The sequence below is a fragment of the Pholcus phalangioides genome, unplaced genomic scaffold (genome assembly GCF_987345545.1).
Source record: "Pholcus phalangioides strain wild (caught in Gottingen) unplaced genomic scaffold, Ppha-v1.0 ptg000015l_1, whole genome shotgun sequence".
Lineage (NCBI taxonomy): Eukaryota > Metazoa > Arthropoda > Arachnida > Araneae > Pholcidae > Pholcus > Pholcus phalangioides.
This window is the reverse complement of record NW_028301608.1, coordinates 61586572-61608030: the sequence shown is the minus strand read 5'-3', so window position 1 is coordinate 61608030 and position 21459 is coordinate 61586572. Positions and strand designations below refer to the sequence as shown.

The window sequence follows — 21459 nt, the reverse complement described above, 5'->3', positions numbered from 1 at the left end:
ATTATCCTGACAAAGGCTTTTGCAAAAATATTCTTTGTTAAACAGCTCTGGGAAGCCAGCAGAGTTCACGGATAAGCATTGCATAGGAAAACCACCACGGGTGGGAAAAGATTGAGAAACCCTGGTTTAACATTAAACTCTTTTCTTGATACAACAATAAACCCCTTCTATAAAAATATTTTTTTTATTTGAAAACCCTTCAATGATATTTTTTCATACTTTGCTTGAAAAATGACCTTCAATATATTTTTTTAACTTGTCACATATTTTAGTTCTACAAAGGACGTCTAATAATATCAGTATTTGATCACTGAAAATGTTGATGTAGTTTTTGGTATTGTTACTTTCTGGGTGATAGACCAATGTGCATGGCAATACAAATCTGCTGCCATGAGCAATCTACTAAATGAATTTTTTAAATCAACTAATCAATTAAAAAGTTTTTGAAACGAATATAAATACTCAAAACACATTTTTTGGTGGTACTAACAACCCCATTTAGAAAAAATGGCAGCAGCATAAGTTCAGTTGCATGTGATAATAATGTTGCCACTTGTTATAATGTGATAATCCCTCTAAAACAATATTTTTTCTTGGTCCGGTAGAATACTGTTATACTGAGGTTTTACTGTGTTTTCAAAATCAATTTAAACACAAGCTGCTCTTTTAACTCTTAAACAGCTCAACCATTTATGAGCAATTTATATAATACTGTCTTGATAAAAATTAAATTTTAGATTTAAAAAAAATTAATTTGATTTTGTAAAAATCGTGCACTTTAACATGCGTTTAGATAACAATTCATAAATGAATATTTTTTTAACTATTTTTTCGAAAATAAAAAATTTAATGTGTACAACAAGGTTAAAAACAAAGATGGATTTTTCTTGCCCAGTAAAAAGTTTAAACAAAAGCATGTATACAATGAAATACTCAGATCAATTTTTAGGGGAGAAAACCTCATCTTTATAATTTGGTAAATTTTTTACGATTACCTTCACAATAATTTGATGCAAATTCTTGCATCGCCTGATCTGCCTCAACTGAGCTATACAAAGACAACAGGTATGGTAGAAAATCTTTCAAGATATCAATGAATTTGTGGGCTGCTTGTCTTTCTTGCTGAGCAAACTCCATACGGGCTGTGCATAATCTATCAACTCTCTCTCGCTCCAGCTTTCCAGCATCTTCCTGGCCAAGTAAAGTTCTGGGAACCTTATTCAAACGATTAGCTTCTAGCTCATCCAATTCTCGCTCTTTGTCTTCTAAATCATAGGTCAACTGAAATAAAAATTAAATTTATACACTAAAACTAAAAATTTAAAAGCTTGTTTTTAAATATTGAGGCAAAATAGGCTGCTATTATATCAAATTCAAAGACAAGAAGCAATATTGTCTTTAAAAAAAAGTAGAAAGAACTCTAAATTCTGACATAATTTTAGATCTAATACTTAAAGGAACACAAAATAAAAATTTAATGAGAGTCGGCAAAACCAGATGGAGGGCAAGTATTCTTCATCCCATAATGTTTTTTGCTTTTGAGATATTTATTCAATTTGGTGAAATTTTGTGGATTTTGGTCTGTAGTTTGATTTCAATAATGAAAATTAGCTTGCACATTAAAGACATGGCATGAGGGTTTGAGGATTTTGATGAAATAAATGTGGATTAAGTACTGAAGCTAACATGGAATTTTCACATCAGAGCTCATTAATGAATATGTCCCTGAGATGGAAATATGATAAATGTATGATGATATTCAGGAGCCTGATTCAGTTGACCCCATCCAGCAACTTTCAATGAAAAATGACTGATTTTTTCTTTCTTTTTAACACTGGCAATATCATCGGAGCTCTAATCAAAGGTAATTATTCTGATGGGACAAGAATCCATCATCTTATAATGAAAACTTTCACATCAAAATTTCCCAACTTTATCGGAAGAACAAAAAAAAAAGGATTGGATACCCCACTGAAAAATGCACACTTTTTCACTATAAGGGCAGATAATTGCAGATTTTTTTTAAATTGTGATAAATGAGATATGATGTTCTTAATCTAAAACTGTCAAAAAGTCGATTTCGAAAAAAATTGATGTATGAGGTTTTCATTATTAGGTGGCAATATTATGTCTGAATTAACAGATAACAGGGAGGACATATTATCAGTGATATTTTTTAGGAGAGGAAAAAATAAATATATAAATTATAATATATAAAATCTAATGGGGGGAGGGGTGTTAGGAAATTTAGAGTAGACTTTATTCATACAAAATGAAGTTCTGGAAATTGAAAATATTTTTAGCAAAAAAATTTACTCATACATGCTCATCATCATCATCTATCACCGGGTCAGAAGAAGTAGTTGAGGATGGCAGTTCTTCCATAGTGTCATCGTCTTCTTTCTGACCGTGAAAAATATCTTTATCATCATCATCATCATCCACTTTTGATTCATGCTGAAAATGGGAATCCTTTGAGCCAGAAGGAGATGGTTGAAGATTATCATCATATCTTATTTCTTCTTTTCCTTTATGCAAAGGCAAACAGGAATGTTGAAGATCAACATCACCAGGTGCTGAAACTATTTCTCCTGTTGTTAAAGGTGAATCTTCATTATCTCTTGCAGTGTAAGTAACTTCTGAAATAACAGTTTGAGCATTCACCTCATCAACTTCAGCATTTTTATTTGCATCCTTACGTTCCGTACCAACACGTGTGCTAAACTTTTCAGTTTCAAAACAATCTTCAGTAGTATCCAAGGATTTGATATTGGTAGCACCACCATCACCATTTTCATCCATTTTTCCAGGATTAAGACCAATATCAGTATCTAAATTGATCTCTTCAGACTTTGTGCTGATATTATTACCAACACTGATATCACTATCTATGCCCAATTCATTAGGCTTAATGTCATCATTTGCATCCAACTCTTCAGGCTTAATGTCATCATTTGCATCCAACTCTTCAGGCTTAATGTCATCATTTGCATCCAACTCTTCAGGCTTAATGTCATCATTTGCATCCAACTCTTCAGGATTAATGTCATCATTTGCATCCAACTCTTCAGGCTTAATGTCATCATTTGCATCCAACTCTTCAAGCTTAATGTCATCATTTGCATCTAACTCTTGAGGCTTGATGTCACCACTCATATCTTCAGGTGTAATATGAACATTATGACCTTTGTATTCAGGTTCAATGCAATCATCATGGTCTATATCAGAGTCACTATATTCAGAAGAGTCGTTGCTTTGAAAACATTTTACTACAGGAGTCATAATCTGTCTTGTTTCATGCCATCGATCTAGCTTTTTACCTATTGCAAAAAAAAAATCATTATAACACCTTGCAAGATAAAGATAAAAATATACAGAAATTTTTAAGAAGCACATTTTCTTCCCCTTCAAAAATTAGTAATTAGCATTAATATAAAGAAACTGATAAAGCCAAAATTTAATGGATATTGTATGGTAGACTCCATTCCACCTTTATAGGTACCAAAAAAACATTCATGTTATTAAAAGGAAATAAAGATTAATAGATATCGGAAATTACATAACCTTTGTAATCAGAATCTTCCAAGTTTTTGAATAATTTGTTAATCTCTTTCATGTATTCTTCTGAGATTTGGTTGCCACTACATAAATCTTCGAGGCTCTTTAGTAGTTCTGAAGCACAACTAGCACTGGCATAACAAGTATTTCGATCACTACTGTGACAACATTCGCCAAGAGAGTCCATAGCACTGTAAAGAAATAAAAAAAAACTAAATATTTACATCTTTCTTTAGTTGTACTGGAAATTTCAAACACTACAATTCTAAAAAAGACTATTGCATTAAAAGAATAAATTATACTGTGATTATTAATACAATTTTGAATTTAAAAGCATGTCAGCATTTCTCATAGGGCTATACGAATACAAAAACTATTGAAATATTTGTGGCTAATAATTTTATGTATTTGTTTTATCTGTATTTTACATATTCAAATTGCAACAATATCAGTCAGAAACATTTCAATAATTTTTGTGGAGTAATTAAACAGAAAAACTAAAATATATATATATATATATACACACCACACATATGTACTCATCAATATTCCCCTCCAAGCTGTGAGCACAGGATCGCCATGCAGTGATACCTCAGCTTATAAATTTTTGGGCTAACGAAGCCAATGTTTTTCCCACAGTATTTCTACCTTGCCTAACAAAAACTTTTTGTTATATGAATTCCCACACTGACTACAACACAGCCACATGAGCTTAAATTTAGAGCCAATAGTCACTAGAGAATTACTGTCACTCGAGCATGCCCCCCCCCCAAAAGGGTGGGGCTACAGCCCTGAGCCCAGGATGATTCTCATCATTTTTCGTTTTTCCATGCTGTAAATTCATTGCAGAGAGGCCTGTGAAAAGTCTTGTCTGGAGGCCCGGTCCCCCCAGGGGCCATGCTCTTGAGTCGGGTTAATTTATGTCCTTTTCAAAACCACTTTCCAAGTATACCTGTATAACCATATTTGTTTGTCTTTCAAAGAGGTTTTGTGCAATTTCATTTAAAATGTGTTGAAAAATAAAGCCTGGACTTGAATTTTTTTCAGTGCAGAAGTTCTTTCAGAGAAAGACTTTTAGCATCAAACTGAACAGCCTAAGAATTCCAGTAGCTCATTTTTTTCACTGAGACAGAGAGATGAGCTGAAACAAGGGACACCTGCAAACCTGAATGGGTTATGCACATAGTATAAAATAAAAAGACTGTCACTTTTTTAAATATTTCCTTGTGAATTCTTCTTTATCCAGTTGTGAAGCTATTCATTTCAGTCTTCGATCAGTGTTTGTCTTTTTTACACTGCATCAATTGTTTGAGAAAACTTATCCTCAAATTCTGGGCCTACTTGGAACAAATTAAACGTTTTTTTTCATAGAAACCAATGGGTGTTGCCTTTTGACTAACAAATATGATTTCAGAACAAATTATTATTTTTGTAACTGAGATATTACTGTGCATGAAACAAGAATACATGGTGGCATCTCACTATATTGTCATGTCACACACAGAGCCATCTTATCATGGCCGAGCATCATGGGGCCCCGGGGCAAGTGATTTTTCTGAGGTCTTACCTGGCAAATTCTCAAAAAATCGCAGAACTTTGATACTGATCAACCAAACGTTATTTAATCTGCAGAAAATCACTCAATAAATACAAATTAATTTAATAAGTCAGTGATTTTCTGTGGCTGTATTGATGCCTAGCTATGAGCTGAAAATCCTTCGGAAATAACTTTCAGATGCTAGGGATAGAAAATTATTATCTGTAATAATAATGTGAACATAACTGTCAAATTCAAAAATTTTATTTCTTACATCCGTATCAAGTCTAAATCTTCTGATCTTGAATTTTTGTCATCTGCATTATGAAGAGATGGGCCAGCAAACTTCAGAAGTAACTCTGGATGTTTCATTATCTGAAGAAAATTGATATGATGGATTAGTATAATTGATTTCAGTTATTTATTTTTCAGAAAAAAGGGGGCAGTAAAATTTATTGTTTCTTGAACTCTTGTCATGTTTACTATTTTTTGAAAATCAGGGCTAAAAATACTTTTGCTCATTTTCTAACTATATAACTTGTACCGAATATTAAAGTTTTATACTTCATTTATTTTTGTTTTCCAATTACTTCCATCAAGAATATGTATCTTGTATGTTATTGCTTATTCAAAACAAAAATACAGTACTTTCAACAACAAAAAGAATACAGTACTTTCATCAACAAAAAGAATACAGTACTTTCATCAACAAAAAGAATACAGTACTTTCATCAACAAAAAGAATACAGTACTTTCATCAACAAAAAGAATACAGTACTTTCATCAACAAAAAAAATACAGTATTTTCATCAACAAAAAGAATACAGTATTTAATTAAATAGATTCTTGTATCAAAAGAAAGGTATAGATTATTATTCTATTTTACTCTAAAAAAATTAATTTTCCCGCAGTTTCGTGGCAGATCAAGTTGGTATATGTTGTCAAGTAACATTTTTTTCCATTTTTACTTTTTGGTGACAGAAATGAACAAAAGTATAAATACTGAGAGCAAGATTACGTACTTCTTTCACAGCTTTAAGTGCTTCGAATCGATGCTGAGGAGGTGGATATAGAAGCATTCTATGGAAAAGAGATTCTAACACTGGCCTTAAAGAACCAATGTTTCCAACTAATCTGACCAACTCCACCGCAATACTAAATAAAAAGACAATGACATCCAATCATAGAAAGAATTCAGCAAGAATTCAAAGAAAAATCCTGATTGAGATTTTTTTGTAAACCAAGCAATATTAAAAATTTCTTGTTTATTTAGAATCAACTTTTAAGTGTGAAGTGTATCAAATATTACACATTTTTCTTCATTTAATAATTTAATAAATAATAATTATAACATATATATTTTTTCAATTGGGTAGATTTACCATTTCAATGAACTTTCCGAGAAACATATAAGCAATCTATTTAACTTTATGAAAATATATACACAATATGTCTGAAAGTGTTTTGGATGAATTTATTCTTAAATGTTTCATTTCAATGGGCATTTATGAAAGAAGAATAATAAACAAGATGTGAAAAGGAAATGGTGTTCGTGTTTCAGTTATAAATATGAAGCACATATGGATTATAATAGGCCCATAACATTTATAATGTGAAATTATTGTCATTATTAATTGATATACAATCAAGTAAGCTAACCTGAAAATTGTTTTTGCTTCAACACTCTGACAAGAAGGAGCAGCTGCCAAACAACCAGATCCTCTTCCAATCCCATTACCTTCGCTGCTGCCACTTTTCTGAGATGATACAATGTTTTTATCAGTTTTAGGTGATCCTAAAAAGGCTATCAAGAGTGGACAAAGCTCCTGCCTTTGAAGGTAAAATGAAACACAACCAACTGTATTTACTTTGATAAAATTAACTATGAATAATATAATAAAACAAAAAATGTAAATGTCTTTAAATTAATAAAACCTTAAAATGAATTGTCACTGTAGAAGTGTGGTAAACAGAAAACAAATACAGTTTCAGATCCTCTTTTTAAAGGGGTTTTTTTTTTCCTTAACTCACTAGCGAATCAATATATATTTCTTTCTTGAAAAAAAAACTGAATAAGAATTAAAAAGTCTATTTTATTTCTCAATGTGAAACTAGTGTTTTTGAAGTTGATATCAATAAAATAAAGCAATTATGTGCAACAATTATAAGAAATTAGCATACCGTTTGTCATTAAAGCTTTTGAGACACATAAATAATAATAATTTGTGTCAATTAATAAACCTTTATCCTTGAAAATCTCAAAATTAAAGACTATAGATACAGCAAGGAGTTTTAAGCAATCATTATGTTCTTTGCCAAAATTCTGCATTTAATGGTAAAATTTTAAATTTTGTTATTTTCACAATCATTGTGTTCAATCACTTAAATTTTGATCAATTTATTTCTACTAATTTTCAGCAGAATGTGATAAAATGCAATTATCACAATAACAATTTAAAAAGTAAAAATTTACCATAGGAATTTCAAAAAAATTGAATTTTGATGGATATCAATGTTTAAATTTCTCAAGATAGACAGCACACACTGTAGAAGTAAAGGAATGCCAACTTTTTTCTCTGGACAACCACTGGAAAGTAAAATTAAACAGAATATTAGAAATGAAAATACTGTAAGCTGAAATTTGAAAAAAAATTCAAATTCTGATGATTAGTTATTAAATTTTTACAGTATATGAAAGTATTTATCTAAGTAATAGTTAATTTATGAAATGACGGGTGACTCTCAAGTTTCTAAGAAACCTGTTTTATATAAATCAGACATAATAAAAACATTAACTAGAATAAATTGGGTATGATATATAAGATTAGTTTTTTACTTACAATCTTTCAAAGAAAAAATTTTGTTTTCGTGTTTCTGTTCTTTCAACTCAGTAAGAAAAATTAGCATAAGAAAAATGCACATATATGTATGAATGTGTAAAGGTCATTTTTAAAGTCTTTCAGTACATTTTGTCTCACCTAACATTTTTCAATTTTCCACAGATAAACACTAGAACTGGGGACAAGTCTTCAATAACTCCCTCAGCAAGGATATCTGTAAAAAAAATAAATTCACAACTAAGTCTGACATAAATTCCTACAATAAAATAAATGACAGTAAAACTCTTGCTTTAATTTTTTATGGTAACAAACAAGTTATCTAAAGTTGTTTTCTCATTCCTGCTATGATTCATTAATGTAACTGCTAGGTTATTGGGAGGTGGACATGGTTCTAGGAGAAAAAAATTTCTAGCATTTCACCCTCCTCGGTCCATTCATAATTCCATTGAAGATGATCAGAAAAACCAAAGTGTGAATAAAATATTATTAATTTATTTTACTAAGTATATAGTTTTAATTAAATTCAAAAAAAAAAATATTTTGAATTTTTGCCACCTTAAGCATGATAAATTAAACTTTATTTTTTCAATTTTATCTTATGCAATTATTTTATTAAACCAATTTTTGTCACATAACATGAAGGCTGAGAGAACACTGGTTATGGAGAAAAAAAATTTAATTAAACTTTCTGCAGAAGAGACATGCATAAAATTCTTACTGGGATCTTCTTTTATGCTCTCATCAGTTTCTTCCTACGAAATAGAAAAAATTATCATACATCAGACAGACTATGTTGAGAAACTCTACTCTATGCATTCAGCAATAGTTTAAAACTTCATTTTCTTATCAATTATAATTTTCATAATACAATGAATAACATACATGTTTCAAGTCTCTGAAAGCATATCTTATATTTAAAAAAACAATGACTAGAACCTCAGTTGCTTCATCTGGTTCTTGAATCATCGAACAGAAAACTTGCAGTGTCTGGTTAGCCGTGGCTTGAGCAGCACTTTTCAACGACGATGATCCCTTTGTATATACATCAAGGCACATAGAAATCAAATGTATCACAGCTTTTGTGCTCAGACTGTAGCTGCAAGTATTTGTCATCTGTACAAGAATCTGTAATTAAGGGGGGGGGGGGTGAAAAAAAAGAGTTTAATTGTGAAGGATGGAGAAAGAAGATCAAATTTCTTCAGCAGGAAAAAAAGGCATAATTTTAGGGAAAACAATTGTGATTATATTATGATTATATCATTAATTTAATTAATTAATGATTATATTGTAATTAATTATAATTGATGTAAAATCCTATGATTTTGAACTTACTTTCATAATTTCCACCTGAACATCTTCATTTTGACTAGATATAGATTCTACAGACTGAAGCAGCTGGCATGGGATCCATGTTTCATCATTTGCTGTCTCAAAAACTGTTTGGAAAGTCTTGTCCCAAATTAGGCGCTGAGGAAGAGCAGGTGGAAATATAATTTTTTTATCCATTTCTGTAGTTACATCTATGTTATTTTTTTTAAACAATACAAATATTAAACAATTTTCTGGAAAGTTAAACAAAAACTTGAATTATGTAAAATGACATAAATTCAAATGACGCAGATTGAAGAGATAGGGATAGACGGAGTATTCAATTTATTTTCAACACTGAATTACAAACAAACAAACCTACAGTCAAATCGTGATTCAATAAATTAGAAGAAAGAAATCAACAATTTTATTCATTAAATCAAGGAAATTGTTAAATCGGGGTCAAATTAAACAGCAGCATAAACAAAATCACAACAAATTTTAAAAGCTACTTACTTTTGGGTTGCTGTTAGAATTTATTTCTGACAACAATTGGAAAAAAATACATGAACTTAAGGAATAAAGTAAGGATGTGCATGAAAAAATTGCTTGTGATAGAAGTTTGTTTGATACGTCCGGCATTTTATATCAAATTCTGTTTAAACTGACATTTTTTCTCATTAACTGAAAAATACTTTCTCTTCAGGTGACCTGTCAAGACAGAGCACAAATTTGCAGTAACTTTATTTCTTTACTGAAATCTAAACATGCGGATTGCATAATGTTTTATGGTATTGGTGTTACATCAATTGCTGAAACCTTCCCTTGTACATTTTGTCTCTTTTATGCAAAAAGGAACAGATTCTTACTCCCACTTTTTTCTTTGCCTCTAAAGAAGGGCTGAAGTTCGAATCGTGGGAAGTAAAATTTTCCGATTTTAGTGTTGGGGAATGAGAAATATGAAAAAAAGATTGGAATAGTTTTTTATTCACTAAATAGGGGTTTGACCACTGTTTTTGCAAGAATTTCAGAAAACGGGAATTTGTTGAATCAGAGTTTGTTAAATTGGGGTTCGACTGTATTTCAAATTTCAGAACAAAAAGGGGGGTTTATAGGAAAACAAACAAGTCAAAGTAAATGGGGAGATAGGAAAAGATGTTTTATTGCGAAATCAGCTTTACGAAATATCTAGTCTCATGATTGCTAAAATTAGAGGCTTTTGAGCATGCAAGTTATCTCATTACTTTCAGTGAAAGAGTTAATAGAGTGATCAATTTAGCAGATACATTCCTTTTCAAAGGAAAAGCAAAATGTAAATAAATCAATGAAATATTCATAAATTTATATGACTTATAAGAAAGAAAAAGTATTGAAATCACTTTCTAAAACCCCACCTGGAATCCACTCAAAGCATGGCTAACCAGCTTGCTGTGCTTCGTTTCTAATGCCAACTGAAGTGCTTGGAGACATTTGGCCCTGAAATAAGTGAAAGTACAGGTGATTCAATGTATGAATGAAAGAATTTTGATTGGAAGCTAGGGTTCCTACATTATGGAGGGAGGCCTGCGTGCAATATTTTTCACAGAAGACAACATTCAAAAATAAATTCATACTGTGAAAAAAAATATGAATAGAATAATGCTGATCCTTGACTAAAAGCCATCGTAGGCTTGATACTAGTGGGTTAGCTTTGTGTACTGGAGTATTCTTTCAGTTTAAAAAAATTTGTTGTTCAAATTTTTTTTTTTTTTTGGATCCTTCAGAAACAACTCCCCGTGTTCCACAGAGTATGCCACGAGGCTTACAAACGTAAGTAACATCAACAAACATATACTGTGCAAGAAACTCAAAATTGCAATACAGCGAAATACAAAAGAAAGGAAAAATCAGATCAGTATGTACAATAACAATATACGAATGCAATTCGAAGCGCAATATTGCACCAGTGAATGCCATATGGTATCAATGCAATGTTGTTCAAATTATAAATATATATTGGAATGCCAGGCCATGATCAAAAGTACTTTAAATCATACCCAAATTTGTAAAAGCATGCCAATGATCTTCTTGATAACTGGACAGTACTGCAGACTCACTTGTGGAACTATGATTGAAACCTTAGAACAGACATATTCAACCCATTGCTCACGACCATGGTGCTCCCCGAAGCATCTAGAGTGCTCGATGCTCATGTTTGATTTCGTGCTCACGAGCACTTGATCAACGTTCCAATTAAACACTTTATGCTAACTGCATTCAAGGATTGAAATCATCCTCTGATTTCACATATTTTTATGCCAAACTTGCTGTAAGGGTGCTCTTCTTTTGATGATGGGTACAGGCAATGCTCGTGACTAGCAAAAGGTTGAAAACCTCTGCCTTAGAACAACATATACACACATGAATAAACAATCTTACCTAATTTCATGAGGTGGTGAACGCATTAATTCATGTTGATTTTCCAATAACTCTGAAAAATAAAAAAAATTAATGATTTTCATACCATATTTTTAAAAAAAAAATCCTATACTTAACTCATCAATTGACAAAAGAAAATAATATTTACACTTATGCACACATTTCATTTCATGTTAAATATACTTATAAATAACTACACACAGTACCTTGTGATTCCAAACAAGCGGAACGTACTGGAACATGTTTCAGCGGAGATGAGTCTTTGAGGATTTTCATAAAAACCTCCTCCATGCCCAACTGAAAAGGAGAAACTCTGAAAAAAAGTACAACATAGTGTGACAATAAATTTTAGATGATAATAATCCTTTGTCACAGGACGGTGCAAAAAAATGTATTCATCGGCTATTTGAGAAAAAATGAATATAGTAAAATCTTGATTATCTAATATAATTCAGATTAGTCTATGTTGGTGAGTCCCAAAATTTCTGGAAATTCAAATATAAATCAGTCTAAAGCTCTGGTGTTATTAAAACCAGTGTTCCTCAACCACCAGACTCTCACGTGCATCAATAGAACCAGGTTGCAAGTGGTTCGCTGGTTTATTTTCATCCATTTATTTCCCATTGGTAATATGCATGACAAGGCTTCCACCGACATAAAAGAAATCAACCAGGCCGCAGGCTTCCAAAGATTGAGATCCACTGATCTATACTAATCATGATTAAATTTCAATAGGGACAATTTGATCATTCTCTGTTCTGTAGTTATGCCACATTTTTTACACAGGGAATATGAACAAGGTGCATGTGTGGTTTAGTAGTAGTAGCTATGCAACAATATTTTGCATAACATTAATTTTGATGAATTGCAATGTTGCTGCTGCTCCAACACAGCAATTTCTATCAATGTCCTTTCTATCTTCCAAGCACAACATTGCCATGGACAACTTTTCATGAGAACAGTAGGGAAAAAACATCAGAACATTCATCGCCATCTGGTGACTCGTCATCATAGGCTATTATCTAAGTAAAGAGGCTCTCCACTGCACGGTCTTGTTCAGTGTATATGTAGTTCTAAGGAAGAAAAACATCAATGCTTCTGTAACATAATGGTTCGATGCAGATTGTGAAGTGGTTGTGGTTTGATGACCGGCAGAGTCAGGGCCAGATCTTGAATCCTGCACACTATGCAGCCACAAAAAGAGCCAACTGAAGGGAGGGCCAATTTTTTAGAGTGCCAACTGAAGGGGAGGGGAGATTTTTTAATCGCCAAAACATTATTCTCTTACACTTGAAAAATGTCCAGAACCAGTCGATGATCTATTTATGAAAATTCATTGCTGAATTGTATATAGTTATCTATAATTTGTGCATCCAAATTTATTGTCACAAACAGCTATTTCATCACATGTGGTATGGCTGCTACATAGCAACTTGTTAGTTGTTCCTGTCATGAATGCAGGGTTAGACACCACTATTTCGCAATATCAACGTGGCTTTTTAAAGTTTTTACTTAACACGATGATGATTGAATACTTATATCTAAAACCTAATCATAAATACAGAATATAACCTAAATTTCAGTGATATATAAAAACTACTATTGAATCAGCAAACTTGTTAATTCAAATTAAAACACTTTAGCACAATTTCTTTTTGAAAATCAATTATAATTGCAGCACTTTCAAGAAAGTTTTATTTAATTTGAGTTGAGCTATTCAATCAATTTTTCCTCAACATAATGAAAAGAGTGAGCTCCAATATGTTGAGAGAAGCATATGCTCCCCTTTAAATATAAAATCAGTCATTAATCACTAATAAAAACTCCTTTTAATCGTGAATGAATGTAATTGCTCGATGGATCACTCACCGAAAGCTGCCACAATGAACAAAGATCCAAGCTCTCCTCCTAATAAAGATGATAACATATGTCCATCTGGCACATAAACAAACACTTCAAAACCGAAAAAATATGAAATGCCGCAATTTGAAGGCGGCAGGACCAAAGCAGTCGATTTAACCAACCCAACAAAAAACAATTTCAAACAATTAAAAAATAGTAACTCCAATATTGTATTCAAGTTTTGAAGTCTGAATTGTAGTTTTTTCATGTAAAATATTTTTGTTTTAAGTTTCTTTTAATCATTGTCATTTTTATGATTTGAATGCCCGAAATTATCTAATCTACCGACATCGCAACGAAACTTGTAACTATGTTTAAAATTTTGTCAAAAACGAATCAAATCAGTATTAATGGGCTAAAAGTTATTAGTTTATGACGAATTAAATATTTAATTGAAAATAATACCAGATTATACTGATTATTTTCCATATAAATTCAGTATTGTATGACGTCAGTTAATCCGCAGGGACGAATCAGATCTCCCTGTAAAGTCGGTAGAGTCGTAGTGGGGAAGAGGAAGAGAGGAGTGAAGTGCTGACATACAGGATTTCCTGTCGTCTTGTCTTTTTTTGGTTGTGTTATGGCAGCGTGTAAACTGAGTAGCTGGCGCGATTTGTTTACATTTTTTCAGTGAATATTAATTTAAATGTTTACACGCTGGAAACGATCTCAAAATGACAATTAAAGTGTTCGTATCCGGTATTTGCGGAAGCCACGATGTAAGTTTTTAAGAGAAATGTCATTCAGATGCTTGAGGGTGTGGTATCTATCTATCATGTGGTTATAGTTAAATGTCCCACTTTCAATTGCCATTATTACTAATATTATTTGGTTGATTGCTGAAATCATCCAAACAAGTAGTTCATTTGTGGTTAGCTTTGAACAATATGGCAATGGCAATCGCATGGAGAAACGGGAAATAAACTTGTAATAGCGATATGGTATTTGTCTCAGAAATAAAATTTTGCCATGCATACTTGCTTTTTCAATATCTTTACTTAGAGGAAAAAAAGAAATGTTATGAAACTTTAAAATGACTTTCGATCTTCATAGCATATGATCACTTGTTTAACTTTAATATAAAAAGAAAACCATTGAGACGTATTTATTACAAAAAGAAAAGGTGTTCACACAAATACACCTTGAGTTATTAGTGCCTGGAGTTGTGAGCGATCCAAGCATCAAGTAAAAAATATTCAATGTAGTGAATACTCGTTATAACGATGATGTGCGACCTTTTTGTTACAGTAAGTCCCAACCGTGTTCATATTGTGACTATCATACTTGTTTTCAGAACAGCTACAGTATTACTGGTCGATTTGTTCCTTTGGTGTGAAAAATGTCCAAAAGCATGAAGAGAAGTCACCAAGAATGAAACGAAATCGTGCTTTTAGACGTCTTTTCTGCCAAGGAAAAAAAATTGCCAACAAATCGCAAAAAAGGTTAAATATTATTGCTGTGGAAATGAAAAAAAAGACAATAGAAAATGAATAGCAATAACAAAACCATAGGCATCATAATCTAAGACTGTGCTATTTTAGTCCCCCAAAGCTGATTTCTACTATATTTACTACAGTCTAAATGATTGTCTAACTCAGCTTCTAGGGATCGAATTAAATGCAATAATTAATGAATAAACAATGCAACTCACCCCTTCCTCTCCTACATACAGGACTACATACAAATGTCAGCCCCATCTCAATGTTTTCTTCATGTTGGTGCTTCTGTGTATGATCTATCTGAGATCCTGTGTCCTTGATAGCGATAAGCCAAGGCTAATTGTGCTGCACTGTGATCCGTCCCCCCCCCCCCCCACTCATTTCATCTACTCTCACTATGCATACAAAAAGCCCACTTCTAGATACTAATTAGTAATCGAAACATGTAGGCATTGTGCTTTACTATCATCGTAAGGATGCGGATTCGAACCCCCATTTGCTACATAATGGTAGCTGGCTGAAGTTAGTTTTCTTCATTCTCCAATTTTTCAAGGGATCAAATATTCATGGAAAAGCAAAGACATGCTGTGGATGGTGCCAAGCAAACACATGGAGTCACAAAAAATTAAATATCAAAGCACAGTGCAGACATATGGAAGAGCAAAGCAGTACAGAGGATCGTGTGTATGTATAAAAAATTCACATAGGTGTAAATTTGTATCCGGCCCATGTGTCTGATCCCCTCAACATTTGCCACCATCTGCATATATGCCATTATGACAATTTTTCAGTCCAATTATTTCAATTATAAATTTTTCCATGATGATTTAAAAACCACAGTTAAGTTCATTATGAAGTCAGTTTCAATGTATTCTTAAAAAATTTTAATCAGAAAAATATATTTCATTAGCTTCAAACTTTTGAAAAAAAGGAAAAACAGAAATTAATTGGCCAGGTGACTGGCCAATCAATGTTTCTTTAATGTACTACAAAATTAGATAATGGAGAACAGATGTTTGCTTTTAGAAATACAAGTTCATAATGGGGGTTATTTTTCTGATTGAGTCAAACCTGTAACTCATTATCTTGTTCAGATTGTATAAATGGACTAAATGGATTGTATAAATTCCAGCATTATAACAAGCATTACATAGAAACAAACTTCACATTAGGTTCATAATACATGCACCCACCTTTTCCAGCAATAGCCCAGATCTTCTTTGATCACCTATTTTTATCTCTTCTTTGACACAGAGCGGTAGGCAGTGATCTGGTTGGCAGAGGAGTAGTATCAGCTAATAGTCAATTGATAAGGCTCTGTGCCATCTACATGACTGGTAGCTGTTTTGCAAACCTCTTTTGATGAACTGACAACACTCAGAGCCGCAGACATTTCTCTCACCATGATTTGTCATCTTATTCACTTTACTTGCAAGCGTAGCAAGTCCTTCAAGCACTATTTTTGTAGGGAAGGTTTTTACTGTATTTTTTCCACCACACATGGCAACAAAAAAACCCTGTTGCATGTTTTAAAATTTTTAATACAGATTTTGATTTGATAAAGCTGTTTGTTATTGTAAAAAAGGATTAATATTTTATTTGATTTGCATAGGTTCGAAAGACACAACAGAGGGTCTTGTTCATACTTTCCACACTACCTGTTGACTTAGAAATTATAGATGTGACAGAACCAGGAAGGGAGCAGGAAAGAGCTCTCATGCAGGAGGAAGTGAGAAAGCACAACAAAAAAGACATTTTGCCTCCTCAAATTTTCAATGGTGACCAGTACTGTGGTGTGAGTATATAATTATAAATTTGAATACTTTCATAACTCTTCTTAGGTGATATATAGAAATTTGCTCTTAGTTATATTTTGTTCATGTGGCAAGAAAAGACTGACCAAGTAGTTGAAAAATCTGAGTGTAGTTTTGTGCTTGGGGTTTCTTGACACCTTAGCAGCATTAGTGTGAAATTACTTTTCTGATTTTCTATTTTTTTAGAACTATGACGATTTCCAATTAGCGGCTGATGACGATATTCTGATGAGCTTCTTGAAGCTGGAAGAGACCCCATCCAAAACTGAAACTTCAAGTAACAGCACAGAATTGAAAACTTCATCAGTAATTCAAAATGGTGTTCCACATGATGATGATATCTCGGACAAGCCACACCAGGTAGATTGCTTCATGCCCATTTGTCATGGCCAATGTCTGAAGCAACTGTCGCAACCACTTCAAGTGCTAAGATTTCAGACAATGGCTATGACAAACAGTCAATTTTAAACATGCAAGAATTTATGTCTAATCTCTTCCTGATCTTCGAGTTTCACATGTGTTTTTTTAGATTTCTAAAATTTAATGAATTGAAAACTATTTATCATCGCATAAATACATGCTTTCAAAGGAGTCACTTTAAAAATTCATTGAAATAATGAGCCATTCTCCTTGTATTCAGAGTTAAAGTTTCGTGTGAGATACACCAATGGTCCAACTTTTTTGTGCCTAGGGACATGCGTGCAATATTTATCAATGGCAGTAGTACTCTCTAACACCAAAATGTATTTTCAGTGAGGGCTCCTTCATCAACCCCTTTCTTTAAAAATTCTGAGATATTTTGGATCTTTAAAAGACTTGTTTTGGCAATGAGGATCTCAAAGATTTTATCATTTTTACATTTACCCTATCGCCACACAATTTGTAAAGCAGATGCTAATAGAATAGCACTCTGATAATTAGAGTTAATTCAGACATGAATGAATTTGAATTAATGAAAACCTAGATTTAAAGGATATTTCTATCCAGGAATAACCATATCAAAATGAAGGATGAAATTCAAGACAACAACCAAAAACAGAGCTATTATCATTAATTTTTTTGTGCATAAAAACAGTCTTGTTATCATGAGTTCTCCAGCCCATGGACCAGTACTGGCCCATTCAAGAATCATTTAGACTAATTTGTATAACCGCTGCATGATTTTAGATTTATATAAAATATTATGCCATCTCTATATTGATTTTTATTTAGTCTTTGCCATCAGCAGGTCTGCAAATTATATTTATGTATTTTTTGCCGCAAATTATTGTTTCCAATTAGTTTTTTTGTCTGTCTGCCAATCATTTTTCTATTCTTTTTTTATATTAGTCTTAAAATTATTCCTCCCATTTATTGATAGTTTGTAAATTATTTCCCAAATTATTTTTTTCTAGTTCACAAACCATTTCTCCTATATATTTATCATGGCCCACAAATTATTTTTTCTAATTTTTTCCTTTCTCTGCCGGCCCTCAAATTTATTTCTTCCCTTTACTTATTTTTTTGATTGTCAGTAAATTATTTCTCACGTTCATATATTTTTTGCCTGACATTAAGTTTTGTATCAAATTTTGGCCAGTTTCCGAAATTGTTCAACTGCTTTCACCAGTCTGTAACTTTAAAAAAAATAGAAGAACACAGGTTTGGAATATAATTGCACACAATTAGTCATGAAAAGATGGACCAGCATTAATTTCCAGTCACAAAGTAGTGTATCCAAAGCAGAAGTGGCCAACCAGTAAAGAAAAAAACAACAAAGGCAAAAATTCCAGAAATCATATCCAAATTGTGCATGCTCATTGCAATCACCGGATGACATGAGATTGGGTCAGCACTGCGTTGCGGTTTTTTTGTGGGATAAATTATATTGAATAGTAATAGGGCCAGGATCCCCTGATCATTATGTCACAGCGCCATGCTATGCCACAGAGATCAAGCAAGGGGTGTACAAGATAGATAATAGGCCTATTTTTCATTCTCATTATTGTCCAGGAGTACCACAAACATGAAAAATTGTGGAATCCTTTCAGACTTTGCATTTCTCATTTCAAATAGTGCATATCTTATTTTTAATGTGTTTACGATCAACATAATGTTATACTGTATTTGTGCTGGAGTACCAAACCTCTTCGACCTCAATCAAGGGAAACCCCCTGTACCTCTTTTGCCCAGGGCCCCATCAAATAAAAGTCTGGCCCTGGCTATAAAGCAGCTAAAATCTGTGAGAAGAATTGGGATTATTGGCCAGTGCACCAGAAGATTTCAGATAAAATACAAAGAATTACTGCTGCCACAAGTTCAGCTGGTTTCTGGTGTACCACTTGGTATACACAATTTATTTGAGCCCTATTGTTTTGCAGATTTTTTGCTGTCATTGATTAACATCTATTGATCGTACTCAGATCAGCTAATTGTTCTTTTTGTACTTAATATTTATTTGTAAACCAAATTCAAACAGTGTCAAAAATGGATTTAAAACAAAAGTCTTTCATTTTTCAGGCGGAAGAAGAACATCTAGACACTGAAGTGATCCAAACAGGTGAGGAAAATGTTATAGATGTTGACCAGAAAATTTCACTTGCAGAACCAATTTCAGAAATGCCTGAAACGAATGAAGGAGAAAAGGAAGTTGATGTTGAAGAAGCTAAAAAAGAAAATGATTCCTCTATCACTCAAGAGATCAAGCAGGACCTTGAACCAGCAAAAGAGCAGAAACCAATGAAAGAAAGCTCAGAAGAAGAAGAGTCAAGTGAGGAAGAGGAGTCTGACTGAATTATTCAGCACCATTGATTTTTTTTCTAATTATAATACATTGTTTAATAGGTGATTTTCAATAATGTGATTTGCATTGAAAATCTCTTTATTGGGCAATCACCGTTTCTTCTGTTCTTTTTAATGTTTGTGCATTGCTTGAATATGCTTCTCTCTCTACTCGTGTAATTCAGATATGAAAAATTCCTGACCAATCCTGTTTAAGCTTTCGTTTGTTACCATACCTGTTTTCTAAGGGGGAGGGAAAACTTTGAAACCAGGACCTGAAACAAAGAACCCTTATTCATCATTCCTTTGGTTACGAGTGGTATTGAAGCATTTCAATGTGTCACTTTCAATTTTTCACTTAGCCTGAGGCTCAACATTTTTTTATTGTTATGCAGATTAAAAATTTGCTGGAAGTAGAATCACCGCAATGATTACAATAACTCTTGATGCTGTTTAGAAGCAGGAGTGCACAACCTTTTTTTGTCCACAGGCCATATATGCAATATTGTTCTTTCTTGTGGGCTAGAAACTGGTGCTACCTATCATGTTGTGTTTATTGATACTTTTCTCCTGGAACACCTTTTATGGGCCAGTTGGAGCCCTGGGTAGGCTGCATTTAGCCTGCGGCCCAGAGGTTGTTTACCCCTGGATTTTAGAGGTACAATATATATCAATATACAACAAAGATTAAATATAAGTACAATATATTTTACAATAAATCTAATTTTAGTGATTTACATGGCACTTCAACATTTTTTCACAATTTCAAAGTGAAATTATTGTTATTATTTAATATAACAAATACAAATGCTACAACGGACAAAATGCCCAACAAGGTGACTGAAAAAAGATACCCATAAAAAATATGGATGTCGAACATCTTAAATAACATCTTAATTCTCTTTACAAAATGTTGAGCTACTCTGTTAAGTTTTATCTGTGAAACCATAATGAGCTTCTGAAGTTTCAACTTACCGACTCATGTTTGTTTGAATATCCATGAAGTTCTTTCAAAATTTTATTATGTATTTATCCAAATAAAAATTTATATGAAAATGCCACAATAGATTTTGGAATGTTCTTTTATTGATCAGTTTTTCCCTTTCTATTTTCAGCATGAAATCGCTTCATGTATCTGCAACTGTGCCATGCCTGCCCAAAAAAAATTGTTCATAGCTATTAATTCCTGCCAAGAACTAGTAACAGCATGTGTGTTTTTTCATCCGTGTATTTTGTGTATCTTGATGCTTTACCATTTGAAATCCAGAAAACCATTCCTGTCCTGAAAACTAATTTTTACATAAATCTTAGTAGCCTGACATTAACTGTTAGTTTACAAATTAGATGTCTGTTTTTGCATCTGTTTTCTTAGAGTTTATTGCCTGCATGAATTTTTTTTTCTTTGCTAAAATGAGATTTCTTTTCAGTACCAAGGAGGGGATAAAAAAAGAAATTTTTGCTGTTTTCATCAAGTTTGTTTCAGGGTATATTTGGTTTTTTCTTTGCCATTCTTTATATTTTGTTTCAAGGATTCAGTATGACTGTTATTGTTTCAGTTTTATAGTATAATGTCTAGAAATTCTTGTCTAAAAATATTATAATTTATCCATGATACACATTTCCGATTTGTGTAGTTTTTTATGGGTGTGGGGGGGGGGAGAAGAGTCAAGATTTCAGACAAGAGTAGGTTTTAATTTTCAGTTTTAAAATATGTGGCAATCATGCATTAATAATGTTTTATGTGAATGATTTTTTTTTTTGTCCTGACAAAATATGCGAAAAAAGTTGTTGAAAAAAAACGATGATATACAATGTGTGTTTTTACATGTTTGTCATTGATACTGATTATAAATTATTATAGTGTTGTAATTTTTCTATTTTAT

General features: G+C 32.4%; 2 protein-coding genes across 3 annotated transcripts in view; one reads left to right on the top strand and one right to left on the bottom strand.

The window, feature by feature from the left end:
• Positions 1-13634, bottom strand: part of LOC149076413 (brefeldin A-inhibited guanine nucleotide-exchange protein 3) — a 37504-nt gene extending 23870 nt beyond the window's left edge. The window contains exons 1-15 of the mRNA XM_089243969.1: positions 13531-13634; positions 11868-11974; positions 11662-11713; positions 10638-10719; positions 9268-9402; positions 8872-9060; positions 8654-8687; positions 8074-8149; positions 7569-7682; positions 6755-6925; positions 6118-6250; positions 5370-5470; positions 3565-3749; positions 2323-3320; positions 996-1281 (exon numbers count right to left, since the gene is read on the bottom strand). Coding sequence (XP_089100095.1) covers positions 996-1281; positions 2323-3320; positions 3565-3749; positions 5370-5470; positions 6118-6250; positions 6755-6925; positions 7569-7682; positions 8074-8149; positions 8654-8687; positions 8872-9060; positions 9268-9402; positions 10638-10719; positions 11662-11713; positions 11868-11952 — 2641 coding nt within the window. The 5' untranslated portion in view covers positions 11953-11974; positions 13531-13634. The remainder of the gene's footprint in view (positions 1-995; positions 1282-2322; positions 3321-3564; positions 3750-5369; positions 5471-6117; positions 6251-6754; positions 6926-7568; positions 7683-8073; positions 8150-8653; positions 8688-8871; positions 9061-9267; positions 9403-10637; positions 10720-11661; positions 11714-11867; positions 11975-13530) is intronic.
• A 448-nt stretch (positions 13635-14082) lies between these two features.
• Positions 14083-21459, top strand: LOC149076412 (SH3 domain-binding glutamic acid-rich protein homolog). Of its 2 annotated transcripts, XM_089243968.1 has the most exons (5): positions 14083-14282; positions 16615-16797; positions 17003-17176; positions 19316-19355; positions 20692-21459. In XM_089243968.1, exons 1-5 carry the CDS (start codon positions 14238-14240, stop codon positions 20694-20696), a joined length of 447 nt encoding a protein of 148 aa, XP_089100094.1. In that variant the 5' UTR covers positions 14083-14237; the 3' UTR covers positions 20697-21459. The 2 variants fall into 2 exon arrangements, with proteins under 2 accessions (XP_089100094.1, XP_089100093.1); XM_089243967.1 differs by lacking the exon at positions 20692-21459 and having other exon boundaries at positions 14105-14282; positions 19316-20642.